A 19,393-nucleotide genomic window follows, 5' to 3' on the forward strand; every position below is an offset into this window, starting at 1 on the left:
TACATCCGGCCTCCTGGGCTTTTAAGGCATGACAGTGTTTACCGAGAACGGTGCGACAAACAAAAAACATCCGGTCAGCGCCAGAGGTTGAAGGAGAATGGTTAGCTAACAGATGGGTCACAAACAGGCAAATAACGGCTGAGTACAACAGTGGTGTACAGATCGGCATCTTGGAACGCACAGCTCGTCAGTCCTTTTCACCACATCGGGTTCCACTCCTGTCAGTTAAAAACAAGAAGAAGTGGCTCCAGTGGGCATGCGATCACCAACACTGGACAATTGAGGAGTGGAAAAACATTGCCTGGTCCTTCGAATCCCGGTTCCTGTTGCGTCATGTGTAACGGATGTGAAACGGCTAGCTTAGTTAGCGGTGCGCGCTAAATAGCGTTTCAATCGGTGACGTCACTTGCTCTGAGACCTTGAAGTAGTAGTTCCCCTTGCTCTGCAAGGGCCGTGGCTTTTGTGGAGCGATGGGTAACGATGCTTCGTGGGTGACTGTTGTTGATGTGTGCAGAGGGTCCCTGGTTCGCGCCCGGGTATGGGCGAGGGGACGGTCTAAAGTTATACTGTTACACATGCTGATGGCAGAGTCAGGATTTGGCGTAAGCAGCATGAGTCCATGGCCCCATCCTGCCTGGTGTCAACGGTACAGGCTGGTGGCGTGGTGTAATGGTGTGAGGAATGTTTTCCTGGCACACGTTAGGTCCCTTGTTACCAATTGAGCAATGTGTCCATGCCCCAAATCATTCAGGCTGTTCTGGAGGGCAAAGGGCGGTCCGACCTATTACTAGATGGGTGTACCTAATAAACAGGCCACTGAGTGTATAACTGTCAACGCAAGTAGCCTAATATGCTTGTCTTTGTATTTCTGTTTATTTGCCATTCAACTCAAACATTCCATAGCGTGTCCTGATTACTGGTTGCACACACCCCAACTGCTAATTGTCTTGTTAGTTGTTACTGTGTTCTCATTGTCTTTCTAACCATGTGTAAGTGTTTGGGGAGTCCTCCAACCGGGGGGATGTTTTTACTGCCAACTGTTTTATTTGTTCTGCAGTTTTAAAAGGAATTGTTTTAAACATTTTAAGTGTTACAATAGGCCAGCTCTTTCACACCAATGAAGGATGGGGCTCAGGTGGTTGAAGGCAAGGTAGATGTTTTATTCAGAATGAGCATTAGTGTTGTAGCTGGATGCCCTCTTCTTCATCTGTGTTGAGGTCTCGTGTGTGTGGTCCTCCTCTTCCACACTTTGACATCCACTGCTCCAATTTGTGTTTTTATTTAACCTTTATTTAACTAGGCAAGTCACTTAAGAACCAATTCTTATTTACAATGACGGCCTACACCGGCCAAACCCGGATGACACTGGGCCAATTGTGCTCCGCCCTATGGGAACTCCCAATCACGGCCGGTTGTGATACAGGTTTATTCTTAGCCAGCCCAATGTATTCTCACTCCATGTTCTTCCTTCCAAGCTGTTCCCACTGTGGAGCAACATAATGTTGGATTTATTTATAAGATCCCTGCACAGAAGACCCCTCCATTGTCAGAGCGGTAGCTAAAGTAGAGTGGAATAGAGTAGAGTGGAATAGAGTAGAGTGGAATAGAGTAGTGTGGAATAGAGTAGAGTGGAATAGAGTAGAGTGGAACAACCCTGTAGCGACACACACGTACCAAACAAACAATAACACACACAGACATGGGGGAACAGAGGGGGAACAGAGGATAATATACACGTAGAGTAATGAGGGGATTAAACCAGGTGTGTGGAAAAACAAGACAAAACAAATGGAAAATGAAAGGTGGAGCGGCGATGGCTAGAAGACCGGTGACGTTGACCACCGAATGCCGCCCGTGTAATAGAGTAGAGTGGAATAGAGTAGAGTGGAATAGAGTAGAGTTGAGGACAAATAGGTCACATAGTACATACAGCTAGCAGTATAATGGAGGGGGAGAGGAAGAGAGGGAGAGACAGAGAGGGAATAGAAGTAGAAACTGTTTAAAGCACAACTCCTGGGGACTCCATATTGTTTTTTAGGGGACTGTGAAATGAGCAACACCATCCTCCTCAATCAGTGTGTGGAAACCTGCAAACCAGTGTACCACTACAGAGTCGACTTACTTGAGCATGTGACTGTATATTAAAAATGGTATGGTCTTTGTGTTCACAGGGAGGGGAGCACTGCTACTACCAAGGGAGGTTGAGGGGCTTACCAGAGTCCTGGGCAGCTCTCTCCACCTGTCTTGGCTTATGGTGAGACTCTCCCCATAGCTATAAACTGTCTGTCAATGACCTTGCCTCAGCACACTGACTCGGTACAGTACTGGCACTATGGCTTTGATAAGCTATATGGTATCTTTGATCTTCATGTACTAATATCACTGCTATACAATGGGAGTCTTACAGATATATAAGGAACGTGTTCCCTCTCTCTCTCTCTCTCTCTCGTTCTCTCAGTGGTATGTTTTCTGATGGGATGTTCTCTTATGGGATTGAGCCTCTTTTCGATGGGACCAATCAGGTGAGTGTGTGGTATAGATAGCCCTGTGGAGTAGTGTTGATGTTATTGATTCATTCATTCATAGTAACATGGATGCAGATGAGGAATATGGAGGAACGTAGTAAAGATGGTATTGTTTTCTCCTGGTGTCTCATTGACTCCTCTCCAGACTGAGGGGGCCCACCTAGTGCGTAGGATGCCTGATGTCAGACTATCCCCAGACTGTCAAGGTACTGGCAACATCCTACATCCTCTCTCCTTTATACAATCATTCATGTTCATACCTACCAATGAGATGTTCATACTTACCAATGAGATGTTCATACTTACCATTGATATTGGTAGATCCATGCTCTTTGATGTCATTTCTCAGTCCTCTGTGTTGTATTGTGTCCAGACTGCACAGACCACAGTGAGGGGGATAGAGCCAGAGGTAATGGTGATGAGCAGATGAAGGATCCCCGGGTCAGTGAGGTGCTGAGGCGCTCTAAGAGACAGCTGCCACGCAGGCCCACCGTGCAGTCAGAGACCAAATACATCGAGCTGATGGTGGTCAACGACTATGAAATGGTGATTTACCCTTTTGTGAAAATAATTGATGTGTGTTGGTTCGTCCGCGTGTCCGTGCATGTGTGTGACGGGCACACACACTGTACCTAACGTTTGCTGTCTGTCTGCAGTTTGTACAGCTGCGACGCTCCACTACCCAGGCCAGGAACTTTGCCAAAGCAGTGGTCAATATGGCTGATGCAGTAAGAGCCCTCTCACTCCATACTTAACTTTTGTACTGAGACTCATCGTCAATTATGATGATATTGTTATGTTGTTAAAGTTAAAGTCATGTCAATAATCATAGGCTAGGTTGTAGCCTATGAGAACAATCTAACATATCTTACTCATTATGTCCATGCTCCTAGATATGAATTTGGGTATACCACCAGTGTATCTTTTGGCCTGCAGATTTATAGGGAACAGCTGAACACACGCATCGTGCTGGTTGCCATGGAGACCTGGTCGTCGGCCAACATGGTTCCCGTGGTGACGGACCCGTTGACGACGCTGCAGAACTTCATGAAGTACAGGAAGGACAGTATTAAGGAGCAAAGTGACGTCGTGCACCTCTTCTCGTGAGCGCCCCCTGTCTATGTCCCTCTGAAATGAAAAATAGAGGAGGTTGATATGCTCCTGTATCTAACCTGGGGCAGTCAGGGGATGCGTCCCAAATGCCACACTATTCCCTCACAAGTGCACTGCGTTTGACCAGAGGGCTCTGGTCAAACGGAGTGCACTATAAAAGGAATAGGGTGCCATTTTGGACAAAGTCAGTATTATTGACTGGTTGCAGCCGGTTTATATATACTACAATATGTCCTGGTCCTTTAGTCCAGGTTTGACCCCAGTTCTCCTCCATTTCCTCCAGGGGGCGTACGTTCCAGAGCAGTCGCAGTGGGACGGCCTACACCGGAGGAGTGTGCTCTCTCACCAGAGGAGGGGGCATCAACGAGGTAAGAGAGACAACTGTGTGCTTCCTACTCAGCTTCAAAGGACTGTGACTCACAACAATGGGCTCATGTCCAGGCTCATGGTTTAGGATCTGACACAGCTACTACACTTAAGAATGACTCTTCTTAGACTTCTTTGTTTCTTCAGTGAGGAATGTGAGGAGTGTAACTTTAGTCAAAGAGAACACCATTGATACAGAGTGGATGTGTGTGTTTGTGTTCCAGTATGGGAATGTCGGTCCTATGGCCATCACTCTGTGCCAGAGTCTGGGTCAGAACATTGGGATGAGGTGGAACAACATACGCAGCTCTGCGGGTAAGGACGATCAGAGCAGGGGGATGGGTGATGGCGTGATGGCGGGAGGGAGGGCAGGAGGGTGGAAGGGAGGAAGGAATAAAGGAAGGAAGGAAGGAAGGAAGGAAGGAAGGAAGAAAGAAAGAAAGAAAGAAAGAAAGAAAGAAAGGAAGGAAGGAAGGAAGGAAGGAAGGAAGGAAGGAAGGAAGGAAGGAAGGAAGGAAGGAAGGAAGGAAGGAAGGAAGGGGGAGAGAGAGGGAGAAAGAGAGGGAAAGAGAGGGAAAGAGAGAGAGAGAGAGAGAGAGAGAGAGAGAGAGAGAGAGAGAGAGAGAGAGAGAGAGGGAACAGGTGCAGATAGTGTAAAGATTAAGTGAGAGGTAGAGACAGGAGACAGCAGCCCATGGATTCAGTAAAAGGAGGAAGGAAGGGATGGATGGAGTGGCACAGGCAGCGATGGATTGAGTTTATTTCAAACTTACTTGTGAAATAATTGTATTTTTTTCTCAAGGATTTACCTTAGTAAATTAATGTAAGTTCCTTCTAGTCAAGATGAATGTCACTCCCTCTTTCACCCTCCTTTTCTTATTTTCCCTCCCTCTCTCCATCTCTCTCAGGAGACTGCAGATGTCCTGATTCTTGGCTTGGTTGTATCATGGAAGACACTGGGTAAAGATTGACTTTAGGAATACATATACTGTACATACAGTACATCAGTCTACAGAACACACAATGTGCTCACAAGCGTTTGGCTTCGGCTTATTCAATACCAGTCTGGTAATACCAGATGGTACAATGGTGATTTGATAAGCTATTGTCAAGCTATTGTCAAATCCATCTACTACAATTAGCAGGTTTGTTTTTACCACAGATGGTAACATTTGAGTCAGATTGCAAAATTGCTGAAAAAATTGTCACATTTGATTTGGCATCATTGGCTTTGACCATTTTATCTCTCTCTCTCTCTTTTATCTCTCCCTGCATCTGTGTATGTGTGTGTGTGCTTGTTTTGTGTGCACAGATATTACCTACCCAGAAAGTTCTCTCGCTGCAGTGTTGATGAGTACATCCAGTTCTTGCTCCAGGGGGGCGGGAGCTGCCTCTTCAACAAGCCCAACAAGGTGAGGTTGGTGTGGGTGAGGGATGTGGGAGGCTGGCCTAGCCTGATGTTCTAGTGGGGAGTGGAGTGTAAGCTGAAGGTCCCAGGAGTGCTGTTATATATAGCCTAATTAATTATCCCAATGTCCTCATTTCTCCATATTAGATATTTACATACAGCTCTGTGCCCATCCTTGATTATCTCTCTCTTCCTCTTCTTTACGACCTTCTCTTTTCCCTTCTTCCCCTCTTTTTGTCCTCCCATCCTACTTGTCTATTGTCTCTCCCTCCATCTGTTCTCCTCTCCCTCTGTCCCTCCATCTCTCTATCAGCTGTTGGACCCTCCTGAATGTGGGAACGGCTTCGTGGAGACAGGGGAGGAGTGTGACTGTGGGTCTCAGCTGGTGAGAGTCTCTTTAACACTTCTTAGGGATAGGAGTCCCGCTAACTGGAGTGAGCGCAATTTTTTTTTTAAATATCATAAATACTATGGATTTTGAACATTTATGTACATATAAGTGTCTTATATCGGCTGAAAGCTTAAGTTCTTGTTAATTTAACTGCACTGTCCAATTTACAGTAGCTATTACAGCGAAAACATACCATGCGATTGTTTGAGGTTGGCATCCAACATTACTTTTTGAAAATCTTCCTCTGATTTGTCATCCAAAGGGTCCCAGCTATAACATCTTTTGTTAGATAAAATCCTTCTTTATATCCCAAAAAGTCAGTTTAGTTGGCGCCAGCGATTTGAGTAATCCACTTGTTCAACATGCAGAGAAAGGAATCCAAAAATCTACCCCTAAACTTTGTTTCAACAAGTCAAAATGCGTTTCCATTTACTCCTCAGATACCCAAAAATGTAATCAAACTATAATATTTATGCGACCGGGAGGTCCGTGGGGCGACGCACAATTGGCCTAGCGTCGTCCGGGTTAGGGAGGGCTTGGCCGGGAGGGATGTCCTTGTCTCATCGCGCACCAGCGACTCCTGTGGCGGGCCTGGCGCAGTGTGCGCTAACCAAGGTTGCCAGGTGCACGGTGTTTCCTCCGACACATTGGTGCGGCTGGCTTCCGGGTTGGATGGGCGCTGTGTTAAGAAGCAGTGCGGCTAGGTTGGGTTGTTTATCGGAGGACGCATGACTTTCAACCTTCGTCTCTCCCGAGCCCGTATGGGAGTTGTAGCGATGAGACAAGATAGTAGCTACTAAAAAACAATTGGATACCACGAAATTGGGGAGAAAAGGGGTCAAATTCAAAAAATAAATAAATAAAAACTATAATATTTATTTTAGAAAAAAGTATGTTCAATAGGAAACCGATTTTAGCAGGTGCGTAATGTCTTCATGGCGTGCGCAAACACGAATTTACAAGACTGTGTCCCACTACTAAAACTGATATTTCTTATTCGTTTTTGAAGTTACAAGCCTGAAACCTTGAACATAGACTGATGACACCCTGTGGAAGCCAAAGGAATTGCATCCAGGGAGCTACTTTTCAATATGACCTTACTCTTGCATTTCTAAGAGGATGGTCTCTCAACAAAAAAAAAGATTTCCAGTTGGTTTTTCTTTGGATGTTCTCCTACCATATCTATTGTGTTATATTCTCCTACATTATTTTAACATTTCTACAAACTTCAAAGGGCTTTCTTTCCAATGGTACTGATTATATGCATATCCTGGCTTCAGGGTCTGAGATACAGGCAGTTTACTTTGGGCACATCATTCAGACAGGAAGTGGAGAAAAAAGGGGACTAGCCTTAAGGAACTGTAACCCATACATGATGAGGAACCAGAACCCTCCAGTATGAATGGAGCTTCTGCCTGCGTCTCAAATGACACCATATTCCCTATATTGTGCACTGCTTTTGACCACGGCCCTATGGGCCCTGGTTAAAAGCAGGGCACTATAAAGGTACTAGGGTTCCATTTGAGACAGACACTGTCATGGTGATACTTATTGGTATGAGGAACAGTCTCAGTGACTGTGTGTGTTTGTCTGTAGGAGTGTGCCCGTAGTGGAGGGGCGTGCTGTAAGAAGTGTACCCTGACCCACGATGCCATGTGCAGTAGTGGACTGTGCTGCAGTGGGTGCAGGGTGAGTCCCTCTACTCCACTACCACCACCGCTTCATTTACATATTACTCATCACACTAGCTAGTCCACTCTATGGAGGCTAGTGCCTCTTCAGGATTTAACTCATTCATTACCAAACATTTAATTACAAAATGTTTTTATTAAGAATCGCACACAGTTTTAATAATAAAATCATACAATCTTGACTATTAAGAGTCTGTTGGTGCTACTACACGGTCCACCTCTTTTGACAAGAAGAGGTCATTCTTGTGTTCTTGTGTGTCAGTATGAGCTGAGAGGAGCGGTTTGCAGACAGGCTGTGAATGACTGTGACATCCCAGAGAGCTGCACAGGAGACTCCAGCCAGGTACTGTACTCTACACTACACTATTACCCTGGTGCATGTTGGGAGATGGAGTCTTTTGGGAGCATGAGTTGGTCTGAAGTAAACCATACTGTATGTAATTTTCTCCTGTTGCAGTGCCCTCATAATGTGCACAAGCTGGATGGATACATGTGTGACACTAGTCAGGTAAGGCACACCTTTGTTTGAATGGGGTTTTGCTCTGCAGTCAGTGTGTTGTTGAGATATGTCTGTCCTGCTGTTATCCTTTGTTTTCATCTTCCTGTCTCTCTCTCTCTCTCTCTCTCTCTCTCTCGCTCTCTCTCCCTCCATCTCTTGCTCTCTCTCTCTCTCTCTCTTGTGCTCTCTCTCCCTCCTTCCCTCTCTTGCTCTCTCTCCCTCCCTCTCTTGTTCTCTCTCTCTACCTCCCTCTCTTGCTCTTTCTCTCTCTCTCTTTCTCTCTCTTCTCCTCCTTTTCTCCTTTTCTCCTTTTCTCTCTCTCTCTCTCTCTCTCTCTCTCTCTCTCTCTCTCTCTCTCTCTATTTCCCTCTCTGTCTCTCGCTCTATCTCTCACTCAGGGTCGTTGTTATAGTGGTCGGTGCAGGACTCTCGACGGCCAGTGTAAGGGGCTTTGGGGCTACAGTAAGTATTAATGATGCATTCATTTCTTGAATGTCTTTCACACCCCTGAATTGCTCACTTGCCAGTAGTCATATATTGGTACTGTTTCTATGGCTATGCCCATGACTGTCGTATGCCATCTTGTGGACTGATATGGAACTGCATCTGAGTTACAGATGGCGGTGATATGGATCTAATGTGTGTTGTGTTGTGTGTGCTGTCTCAGATTCAGCAGACCGCTTCTGCTATGAGAAGCTGAATGCAGAGGGCACAGAGAAGGGCAACTGTGGGCGGAGTCCTGAGGGCCAGGGATGGCTGCAGTGCAACAAGCCGTGAGCCTTCTATCACATGACTTATCACTCTCATTATTACACCATAGACATGACCGGAGTTTTATTTATTATTATTATTAATGTTTTTCTCCCCCATCTTATTTCCTCTCTCTCTCTCTCTCTCTCTCTCTCTCTCTCTCTCTCTCTCTCTCTCTCTCTCTCTCTCTCTCTCTCTATCCCTCTCTCACCCTCACACCCTCTCACCCTCTCTCTCTCCTTCTCTCTCTCTCACTCTCCCCTCCTCTCTCTCTCTTTCTCTCTTTCTCCCTCTCTCTCTGTCTCGTTCTCTCAGGGATGTGCTTTGTGGTTTCCTGTTCTGTATCAATATGACGGTGAAGCCAAAGTTTGGGGATCTGGAGGGGGAAGTGACCAGCCTTACAATATACCACCAGAACAAGTACCTGGACTGCCGGTGAGTTGTACCTTTCTACCCCTTTATTGTTTGTGTTTGGGAGGCTTTCATAGATTGAACAGAATAGATGAATTGATTAATTTATCCCTCGTCACCTCTCCCCCTCCTCTCAACTCCTCCCCCTCCTCTCAACTCCTCCTCCTCCTCTCCCTCCTCCTCCTCCTCCTCCTCCTCCTCCTCTTCTCCCTCCCTCTCCTCCTCTTTTCTCCTCTCTTTTTTGTCATATCCTCTCTACTCTTCCTCCTCTCCCATCTGTGTGTCCAGAGGGGGCCATGTCCTGCTGGAGGATGGGTCAGACCTGGGCTACGTGGAGGACGGTACGCCGTGCGGCCCCAACATGATGTGTCTGGAGCGCCGCTGTCTCCCCGTGGCAGCCTTCAACCTCAGCACCTGCTCCGGCTCCACGCTGGGACGCACCTGCTCTGACCACGGGGTGAGGACACACACAGGGACCACCCCACCACAGGGACCACCCCACCACGCAGGCCTGCATTTAAATAGAGGGATGCTAGCTTGTTGGGTTTGTGTTTTCAAAAGTGAATGTTCTCAACTTGACTACAGTGACCGGTTGATGTTCTCCTTTGTTTTAATCTGTCTGTTTCTCGTTCTCTCTCAGACATGCAGTAACGAGGTGAAGTGTATCTGTGACAGGGACCACACCGGGAAGGACTGCAGTGTCTTTGACCCCATCCCTGACCCCACGCCGCCTGCCAGCACGGAGAAGAAAGGTCCAAAGCTCCTCTGTCTGTCTGTGTGTGTGTGTTTCTCTCTCTCTGTCTGTTTGTCTGCCTGTTCTCCTCGTAACCCTCTCATTGTCTGTCTACCATCACTTTATCTCTTTGTGGACATATATGGAGTGTAGGGTGGCTATAGTCTAGCTTTTCCAATAGCTATTGCCTTAGTCATGCTTTGGGTGAAAGGGCAGTGGAATAAAGTCAGGGAAACTGACTGACACTGTGTCCACATGTGTGAGTGAGTTAGTGTGAGAATGTGTATGCTGAATGTGTACATGTGTGCACATACTGTATGTGTGTGTCTGTGTGTTTGTGTGGGTGTTTCTATAAGTTACAGACACCTGGCTTCTATCTTCAAGAGTCTTCCTTCCTATCTTCCAGTCTGTATCTGATTCAGAGGGGTTGTGTTAAATGCGGAAGGCACATTTCGGTTCAATACATTCAGTTGTGCAACTGACTAGGTATCCCCTTTCCCTTTCCCTTTCCATTGACACAGGGCTCATAGGCCCCAAAAAACCAAACGCATCCTAAGCAAGAGGGTGTCCAGCTGAAAGAGCAAGAGAGGGGGATGAGAAATAAGTAATAAAAACACCCTCCTTTCTTAACTGTCGCCTCCCTGATCTCCCCTCGCTCTCCCACGCGTTCCCCCTTCCTCCACCCCATGTAATTTCTTATTCTCTCTTTCTCTTTCCTACTCTCTTTCTTTGGGTATCTTTTTTTCTCTCTCTCTCTCTCTCTCTCTCTCTCTCTCTCTCTCTCTCTTTCTCTCTTTCCGGATGTTGATGTTGTTGATGTGTGGTGTTGATGCTGTCCTCTGACGTGTGTTTTTGGTGGTGTTGTTGTGTTCCCCTTCGCACCCCTCCTCCCTACTCCTTCCTCTGCGCAGGTCCCAGTGGCACCAATATCATAATAGGGTCCATCGCAGGTGCTATTCTTCTGGCAGCTATAGTCCTAGGGGGGACAGGATGGGGATTTAAGTAAGAGTTCTGGCATGCCTCTGTGTACCTGTCTGCTTCTCCCCAAGGCCCCCACTCACACCCCTCCAAAAAAACAGAATTCACCCACTTTGCAACTCATTGCCCCACCAACGGTGGGGACACATGGGTTGAGTTCACCATCCAATTGCTTTGAAACATATGGAGATATTTAGTATGAGTATCGGGCTGGTACCTCTGATACTTCACTTTGTAAGATCTAGTAGAATTGAACCCTGACCTCCTCCATACATCTCTCCAGGGAGAGAAAGAGATGCCTCCCCTTCACACCTTCAGACTGGCTCCAACCCAGCTCTCCTACCGGGGACAGGAGTGGACAGTTCCCCTGTAGTCGCCTATGAAGTTCCCAAACTGTTGTGGTTCTCTTTGAAGCCTCCCGTGTAGTGGTCATTCTTTGATGCCTCTCCTTAGTGCAGCGCTTCATTTGGAGTATCTTTAAAGTAGTGTCCGCTCAGTAATGCCCACTCAGGAGTGCCCTAACCAAAGTGCCCTTGCTGCAGTGGCTGTCTCTGGAGAGCCCTAGCTGTGTGCATGCCTGGCCTGCTAATTCCTGTTTACTCCTTAATCTCTGATTCAAAAGGATTATATCACTTCCCTGTCATCACTTGCATCAAGAATGATCCAATTTGTGTTACATTTCTTTGTCTGGTTCATCAAAATGAATTTTCTTGATCCATTTCTCCAAATAGTTTATATTTTGCTGGGAATAATGAGTAATCCTTTTGGGGACAGGGGTAACTGTGTGTGCATGTGTGCATGATCTGTGTCAATATTAATGTGGTCGGTTAAATATCTTCTTGTGGTGGTAAGCTTTACACTCATTTGAACAAACAAGACAATTGTTTATTACAACTTCGGCTGTGACGGTCATGGAATTTTGGACGACGGTTATTAGTCAGCCAATGACTGCAGTCACCGTCATAATCGTTTGAATAGTAACGTTTTTTAAGACGCACATTTTCTCCTCCGCTCCTGACTGCATGTGCTGCTGCAGGGAAGCGGGAGTTGCCTAGGCAACCAAAGACTTGTTTGCTACAACACCTTGCTTGTTTCGTCAAGGCGCAACAAAGTTTCATCAAGTTGTTAAGAGCCCACAATACCGTGGTAACGGTCTCTACCGCACGAATCCCCGGGCATCCTTCAGTCAGCTGTTCGTTCCACACAAACATACAAACATTTTTGTTTGTTATGATGGTTATTTCATTTCATGATGGCCTTTCATCCATAATCGTCAGTTACACGATTATACGGTAATTGTGCCAGCCCTAATTACAGCATCATTAATTTGAGTATGAAAAAAGGTGTAAAAAATCCTGTAGTCGGAGTGAGCAGTGGGACAACAACGTCTACTAAACATCACTTTGAATAGGCTATATACAGTACCTTGCAAAAACTATTCAGACCCCTTGAATTTCTTCAAATGTTATTGTGTTACAAAGTGGGATTAAAATTGATGTGATTGTAATTTTTGGTCATCAATCTACTCAAAATACTCTAATGTCAAAGTGGAAGAATTAAAAATAATAATAATATGATTTATAGAAATGTGATAAAATCTAGTTCTTGCCTAAGTATTCAACCCCTTTGTTTAAGCAAGCCTAAATGAGTTCAGGAGTAAAATGTCTCTTAACAAATCACATAAGCTACATGGACTCACTTGTTGAAATAATAGGGGTTGACATGATTGAGTGACCAACCCTTCCTCTGTCCCCCATACATACCACATATGTATTATCCCTCAGTCAAGTATTGAATTTCAAGCACAGATTGAACTACAAAGACCAGGGAGCTTTTCTAAAGCCTCATAAAGTAGGGCAGTGATTGGTGGATGTGTAACAATAATAAATCAGACATTGAATATCTCTTTAAGCATGGTCAAGTTAATAATTATGCTGTGGGTGATGTATTAAACCACCCAGACACATCAAAGATACAGTCGTCCTTTTGAACTGAGCTACAGGACAGGAATGAAACTGCTCAGGGATGTTACCATGAGGCCGGTGGTGATTTTAAAACAGTTACAGAGTTCAATGGCTTTGATGGGAGAAAACTGAAGATGGGTCAACAACATTGTAGTGACTCCACAATTACTGACCTAAATGACAGGGTGAAAAGAAGAATACAAATATACAGAATGAAAATATTCCAAAACATGCATCATGTATGCAACAAGGCACTAAAGTAATACTGCAAAGGAATGCACTTTTTGGCCTAAATGCAAAGCCTTATGTTTGGGGCAAATCCAACACAACACATCACTGAGTAACTGCCTCCTTATTTTCAAGCGTGGTGGCTGCATCATGATGGATACTAGTGAGTTTTTCAGGATAAAAAGAAACGGGATGGAGCTAAGCACAGACAAAATCCTAGAGGCAAACCTGCTTCAGTCTGCTTTACACCAGACACTGGGAGAGGAATTCACCTTTCAGCGAGACAATAACCTACAACACAAGGGCAAATGTACACTGGTTGCTTAGCAAGAAGAAAGTGAATTTTCCTGAGTGGCCAGGAATTGTGACAATTGCTGTCTAGCCATGATCCCCAACATCTTGACAGAGCTAATATTTCACAATCCAGATGTGTAAAGACTCACAGCTGTAACCACTGCCAAATGTGTTTCTAACATGTCTTGACTCAGGGAGCTGAACGCAACGACTATATTTTAGTTGTTTCATTTTCTATTAACCTTTTTAAAATGTTAACTATTTCATCCACTTTGACATTACATAGTATTTTGTGTAGATTGTTGACAAAAGAATGACAGTTAAATCCATTTAAAGGGTTGATGAATACCTTTGCAAGGCACTGTACCACGACTTTGAAATGCCTTTGTCATCACTATACAGAATCTACTGTTGTTGAGCTTTCATGGTCTCTTACTGCAACTGATGTTTCTCCCCTCCTCCTGTCTCTTCTCCCAATGTGTTGCTCCTCCTCCTTCCTGGTTGAAGAAATATCCGAAGAGGAAGGTATGACCTAGCCCCCTGACACTGCAGGGTGACATCCTTCAACCCCCCCCCCCCCCCCCCCCCTCATCCCATAGCTCTTCACAGCATGGCCTCAGACCCCATCAGACATCATCCCACCTCTGACCTTAAACGTCATTCCTCCACTGACCTAATTTCACAGCTGATTTCATCCTCTGACCTAATCCCATATAGCACAGCAAAACTCTGGCATCAGTCTCAGCCTTTGTCTTCTCCACCTCATGACCTATTCCACCCAGAATGCAGTTTTCTTTCAGAACCATTTCATGTCTTGTTTACTCTCCTCACACCAAGTCCAACAATCACCTTCTGTCAACTGCTCAATTTATTTACAGCCGTACAACTTTTAGTCTCTTACACTGTTTCCTTTCTTTCCAGATCTGGAGGAGGATAAGATAAGATGTCTGTCTGTCTGTCTTTGTCTGTCTGTTCCTGTCTTTCTCTCTCTCTGTGATGTTTCCAAGTCGGAGAAGAGGGAAAAAGAACAAGTCTTCCACTCCTGTCCCGAACCTCTCCAGACCTCTTCTGTTAACATCTCCTCTCCTGTCCACTTCCTGTCTGTCCACCTGTCCATCTCCGGCCCCTCCGGGCCAGTGTAGCACCTCCCACATTGCATACCAGCCAATTATATTATCCAATCAGGATAAAGTCTTTGCCACGGACAGAATGAGAAGGTTGTTGTTGGTCCCTAGAGGGGCGTCAGGGTCTTCCTGCTTTCCAGCGACTAAGTAGTATGCACTTCGGTGTCTGCGTACTGTAGTTCCCTTTCCTTCTGCTTACGACAGTCCAATGAAGAACCTGTCAACAGTGGACAAATTCAGTATGAGACATGTCTTTCCAATGCTTGTCTGGAAACACACTTCTGGCCGCTGTTTGAGATTGCTGGACTGGCCCAGACCTGCCATCTGAAAAACGATTTAAATCATAAGATGTTGTCAAAGAAACACATAAAAACAAACATTGATCAAAGACTCAAGTGGCCATTGGATCAGTTGAACTGCCCCTTTCAGAGAGGCCTTGTCTGGTGACTGGATGACAACCCAGATTCAGACATGATCTAGTTACAACAACACGGATGTGATCCAAGAAGAGTCCTGTATTGGACGTGTTGTGTACAGGCCATTTCCAAAGAAGGAAGAGCAACTTATTGTGAGAATGACTATGAAACAAAAGCAGTAGACCGTTCAAAACATCATGGACTGATGTAGGGTTTATGTTGATTGTTAATTCTTTGTTCCTGTCTGTTGAGATGTAGGAAGGGGGAGACCCTATGGTTTTGGGATCATATTTCAAATGCAGCAGAGACCGTAACTCAGTGTTTTCAACCGTAGATCTACCAACACAACATTCCACATAGTGTTAGTTAACAGAGACTGTCTGTATGTGTCTGTATTCTATTCACCACCTTCTTAAGAGGCCCAAAGTGTGTATGGTAAAGGAGGTTGAAACTCGTGTGTGTGTGTGTGTGTGTGTGTGTGTGTGTGTGTGTGTGTGTGTGTGTGTGTGTGTGTGTGTGTGTGTGTGTGTGTGTGTGTGTGTGTGTGTGTGTGTGTGTGTGTGTGTGTGTGTGTGTGTGTGTGTGTGTGTGTGTGTGTGTGTGTGTGTGTATATATTCCGGTAACTTTCCCAATATTTGAAATCCTGGTTGGAAGATTCCTGGAATTGTGAAGGAATTAGCAAGGAAATATGGAATCCTCCAACCACGATTCCTGGAAAACCAGGGAATGTTGAGAAAGTTACTAAAATGAGTGTGTGCGTGCGTGTGTGTGCGTGTGAGAGAGAGATTGAGTGAGGAAGAGAGCAGGTGAATGAGAAAAGTACTTGTCGTGTTTGGGACAGTTATGCCCTTGTTCACCGTGACACTCCTGCCAACAACACTGGTAGATAGTTTATAGATTTTTACTTCTAGAAAAGGTTATCTTTCTGTTGCCTGGCTTTGTGCTCGGGAGCCAATGATAGCACACTAACAAACAAATGGTTTGTATTGAATATGTAACAACAAACTTAAACGAGCACTAGCCTACAGAATGTGAGAACACATATGCACATCTATTTGTATATACAGTATGTACAAGAAGATAATACTGAATGTTGAATACACTGTAGGAAATTGTTTTAAAATTCAATGTTAATATTGATTCATTTAATCTGTTTCAACTAAGTATCTATCTGTCTCCTGCCATACAACTGTCCATCTCCTTTAAGCCATTCCTAGTTGTCCATCTATCTGTCTAGCAGGCACACTGCCTAGTAAACTAGCAATCTGGCCATCTACAGTGCCTTGCGAAAGTATTCGGCCCCCTTGAACTTTGCGACCTTTTGCCACATTTCAGGCTTCAAACATAAAGATATAAAACTGTATTTTTTTGTGAAGAATCAACAACAAGTGGGACACAATCATGAAGTGGAACGACATTTATTGGATATTTCAAACTTTTTTAACAAATCAAAAACTGAAAAATTGGGCGTGCAAAATTATTGAGCCCCCTTAAGTTAATACTTTGTAGCGCCACCTTTTGCTGCGATTACAGCTGTAAGTCGCTTGGGGTATGTCTCTATCAGTTTTGCACATCGAGAGACTGACATTTTTTCCCATTCCTCCTTGCAAAACAGCTCGAGCTCAGTGAGGTTGGATGGAGAGCATTTGTGAACAGCAGTTTTCAGTTCTTTCCACAGATTCTCGATTGGATTCAGGTCTGGACTTTGACTTGGCCATTCTAACACCTGGATATGTTTATTTTTGAACCATTCCATTGTAGATTTTGCTTTATGTTTTGGATCATTGTCTTGTTGGAAGACAAATCTCTGTCCCAGTCTCAGTTCTTTTGCAGACTCCATCAGGTTTTCTTCCAGAATGGTCCTGTATTCGGCTCCATCCATCTTCCCATCAATTTTAACCATCTTCCCTGTCCCTGCTGAAGAAAAGCAGGCAAAAACCATGATGCTGCCACCACCATGTTTGACAGTGGGGATGGTGTGTTCAGGGTGATGGGCTGTGTTGCTTTTACGCCAAACATAACGTTTTACATTGTTGCCAAAAAGTTCCATTTTGGTTTCATCTGACCAGAGCACCTTCTTCCACATGTTTGGTGTGTCTCCCAGGTGGCTTGTGGCAAACTTTAAACAACACTTTTTATGGATATCTTTAAGAAATGGCTTTCTTCTTGCCACTCTTCCATAAAGGCCAGATTTGTGCAATATACGACTGATTGTTGTCCTATGGACAGAGTTTCCCACCTCAGCTGTAGATCTCTGCAGTTCATCCAGAGTGATCTTGGGCCTCTTGGCTGCATCTCTGATCAGTCTTCTCCTTGTATGAGCTGAAAGTTTAGAGGGACGGCCAGGTCTTGGTAGATTTGCAGTGGTCTGATACTCCTTCCATTTCAATATTATCGCTTGCACAGTGCTCCTTGGGATGTTTAAAGCTTGGGAAATCTTTTTCTATCCAAATCCGGCTTTAAACTTCTTCACAACAGTATCTCGGACCTGCCTGGTGTGTTCCTTGTTCTTCATGATGCTCTCTGCGCTTTTAACGGACCTCTGAGACTATCACAGTGCAGGTGCATTTATACGGAGACTTGATTACACACAGGTGGATTGTATTTATCATCATTAGTCATTTAGGTCAACATTGGATCATTCAGAGATCCTCATTGAACTTCTGGAGAGAGTTTGCTGCACTGAAAGTAAAGGGGCTGAATAATTTTGCACGCCCAATTTTTCAGTTTTTGATTTGTTAAAAAAGTTTGAAATATCCAATAAATGTCGTTCCACTTCACGATTGTGTCCCACTTGTTGTTGATTCTTCACAAAAAAATACAGTTTTATATCTTTATGTTTGAAGCCTGAAATGTGGCAAAAGGTCGCAAAGTTCAAGGGGGCCGAATACTTTCGCAAGGCACTGTATCTATCATTGCAGCTGTCAATCTAAATGCCATCTAAATATTGGACACTTGTTGATAGGCTCTGAGCCTTACGCTGATGATGCTTTAACACAGTGAGTTTGAAATGACCCCAGGACAGCTCCTCAGTGGAAATGTGATGAGATGAGGTGCATTACTATTGACCAGGGCCCTTAGTGCTCTGCTGGTGAAAAGTAGTGCACTACATAGGTAATTGGTTACCATTTAGGACTCAACCTGGGGTCTGGTACACTAGATGTATGGAGAGGTCTGTTTGATTCAGCACTATGACAGATGCACTATAGTTCTTCACCATTTGTACAGAATATGTACCATTTTTAGATGGTGGCCAGTTTGCTTGCGTTTTGAATTTAGGAAGCAGAGAAAAAGAAACGCGTTATATCCCATATTTTTAAACACTGTCTTTTTATTAAGTAGACAAATTGAAATAAGCAATGTAGATGAATTGAAATGAAGGGGAAATAAAATATAAAAGTAAAAAGTATTTATTTCCTCTGGTTTCATTGTGTGAATATATCTGGGAGGCTATGACAATGCCGCCATTACTTGAGGCCAAGATGTGTGTGTTTAATTATTGTTTAGAATAACTAAATTCAGTAACTACTGCCTAAATGTTATTCTCTATATAAGATTGCCTTGTATTCTATGTTCTTGAACTTGGCCAATGATTATACATTGACATTTTTGACTGACACATTTTTATTTTCCATTAGATGTATTTCTAGTTCCAGACTTCATTGCACCTCATTAAATGTTCTCTTGAATGAAGATGTGGAATGACTGTGATCCACACTCCTCTCTGCAAGCTTCCCCTCCCGGGAAGGCCTGCACACTCCCAAGACCTCTCCATCTGTAACGATCGTCAATGAGACCAAAGCGCAGCGTGGAAATTGTTCATATTTAATGTTCACAAAAAAAACACTCAAACAAAATGACAAACGGTGAAAACGAAAGCGCACAGTTCTGTCAGGGAAACAACCTAAACAGAAAACAATCACCCACAAAACACAGGTGGGAAAAGGCTACCTAAGTATGAGTCTCAATCAGAGACAACGAACGACACCTGCCTCTGATTGAGAACCATACCAGGCCAAACACATAAACACAACATAGAAAAAAGAACATAGACTACCCACCCCAACTCACGCCCTGACCAAACTAACACAAAGACATAAATAAAGGAACTATGGTCAGAACGTGACACCATCACGGTTGACAGCTCACAGCTTGTGCCATCAAACCCCTGCAACTCATCCAGAACGCTGCACCTCGCCTGGTGTTCAACCGTCCCAAATCCTCCCATGTCACCCTGCTCCTCCGCACACTCCACTGGCTTCCAGTCAAAGGTCGCATCCACTGCAAGACCATGGTACTTACCTACAGAGCAGCAAGAGGAACTGTCCCTCCCTACCGTCAGGCTACGCTCAAACCCTACACCCCAAACCGAGTTGAGGTCTGAACACAACGTCTCAAACCCTACCTCCTTAGAGTATCTCAAATAATCCCACCAATAATTGGGCATAAGATCAGCATTGGGCTGCCTGTGTAAACACATCCTAAGGATGTCATAAGTACA

General features: G+C 44.6%; 1 protein-coding gene across 3 annotated transcripts in view; it reads left to right on the forward strand.

The window, feature by feature from the left end:
* LOC110538175 (disintegrin and metalloproteinase domain-containing protein 11) overlaps nt 1-18,301 on the forward strand; it is a 28,021-nt gene extending 9,720 nt beyond the window's left edge. For 2 of the 3 annotated variants that reach the window (XM_036938232.2, XM_090193239.1), the window contains exons 5-26: nt 2,172-2,254; nt 2,459-2,522; nt 2,671-2,731; nt 2,899-3,071; nt 3,182-3,253; nt 3,462-3,628; nt 3,922-4,006; nt 4,229-4,319; nt 4,913-4,964; nt 5,317-5,416; nt 5,726-5,797; nt 7,400-7,492; nt 7,757-7,837; nt 7,952-8,002; nt 8,392-8,455; nt 8,661-8,766; nt 9,059-9,178; nt 9,443-9,611; nt 9,795-9,906; nt 10,799-10,889; nt 13,859-13,876; nt 14,273-18,301. In XM_036938232.2, the coding sequence (XP_036794127.2) occupies nt 2,172-2,254; nt 2,459-2,522; nt 2,671-2,731; nt 2,899-3,071; nt 3,182-3,253; nt 3,462-3,628; nt 3,922-4,006; nt 4,229-4,319; nt 4,913-4,964; nt 5,317-5,416; nt 5,726-5,797; nt 7,400-7,492; nt 7,757-7,837; nt 7,952-8,002; nt 8,392-8,455; nt 8,661-8,766; nt 9,059-9,178; nt 9,443-9,611; nt 9,795-9,906; nt 10,799-10,889; nt 13,859-13,876; nt 14,273-14,288 (1,941 nt within the window). In that variant the 3' untranslated portion in view covers nt 14,289-18,301. Of the gene's footprint in view, nt 1-2,171; nt 2,255-2,458; nt 2,523-2,670; nt 2,732-2,898; nt 3,072-3,181; nt 3,254-3,461; nt 3,629-3,921; nt 4,007-4,228; nt 4,320-4,912; nt 4,965-5,316; nt 5,417-5,725; nt 5,798-7,399; nt 7,493-7,756; nt 7,838-7,951; nt 8,003-8,391; nt 8,456-8,660; nt 8,767-9,058; nt 9,179-9,442; nt 9,612-9,794; nt 9,907-10,798; nt 13,240-13,858; nt 13,877-14,272 lie in introns of those variants that run through there. The other variant, XM_090193240.1, reaches the window with a different exon arrangement.
* The last annotated feature ends 1,092 nt before the right edge of the window (nt 18,302-19,393 follow it).

The sequence above is a fragment of the Oncorhynchus mykiss genome, chromosome 12 (assembly GCF_057628025.1).
Source record: "Oncorhynchus mykiss isolate SJ-2025 chromosome 12, ASM5762802v1, whole genome shotgun sequence".
In the NCBI taxonomy this organism is placed as follows: Eukaryota; Metazoa; Chordata; class Actinopteri; order Salmoniformes; family Salmonidae; genus Oncorhynchus; species Oncorhynchus mykiss.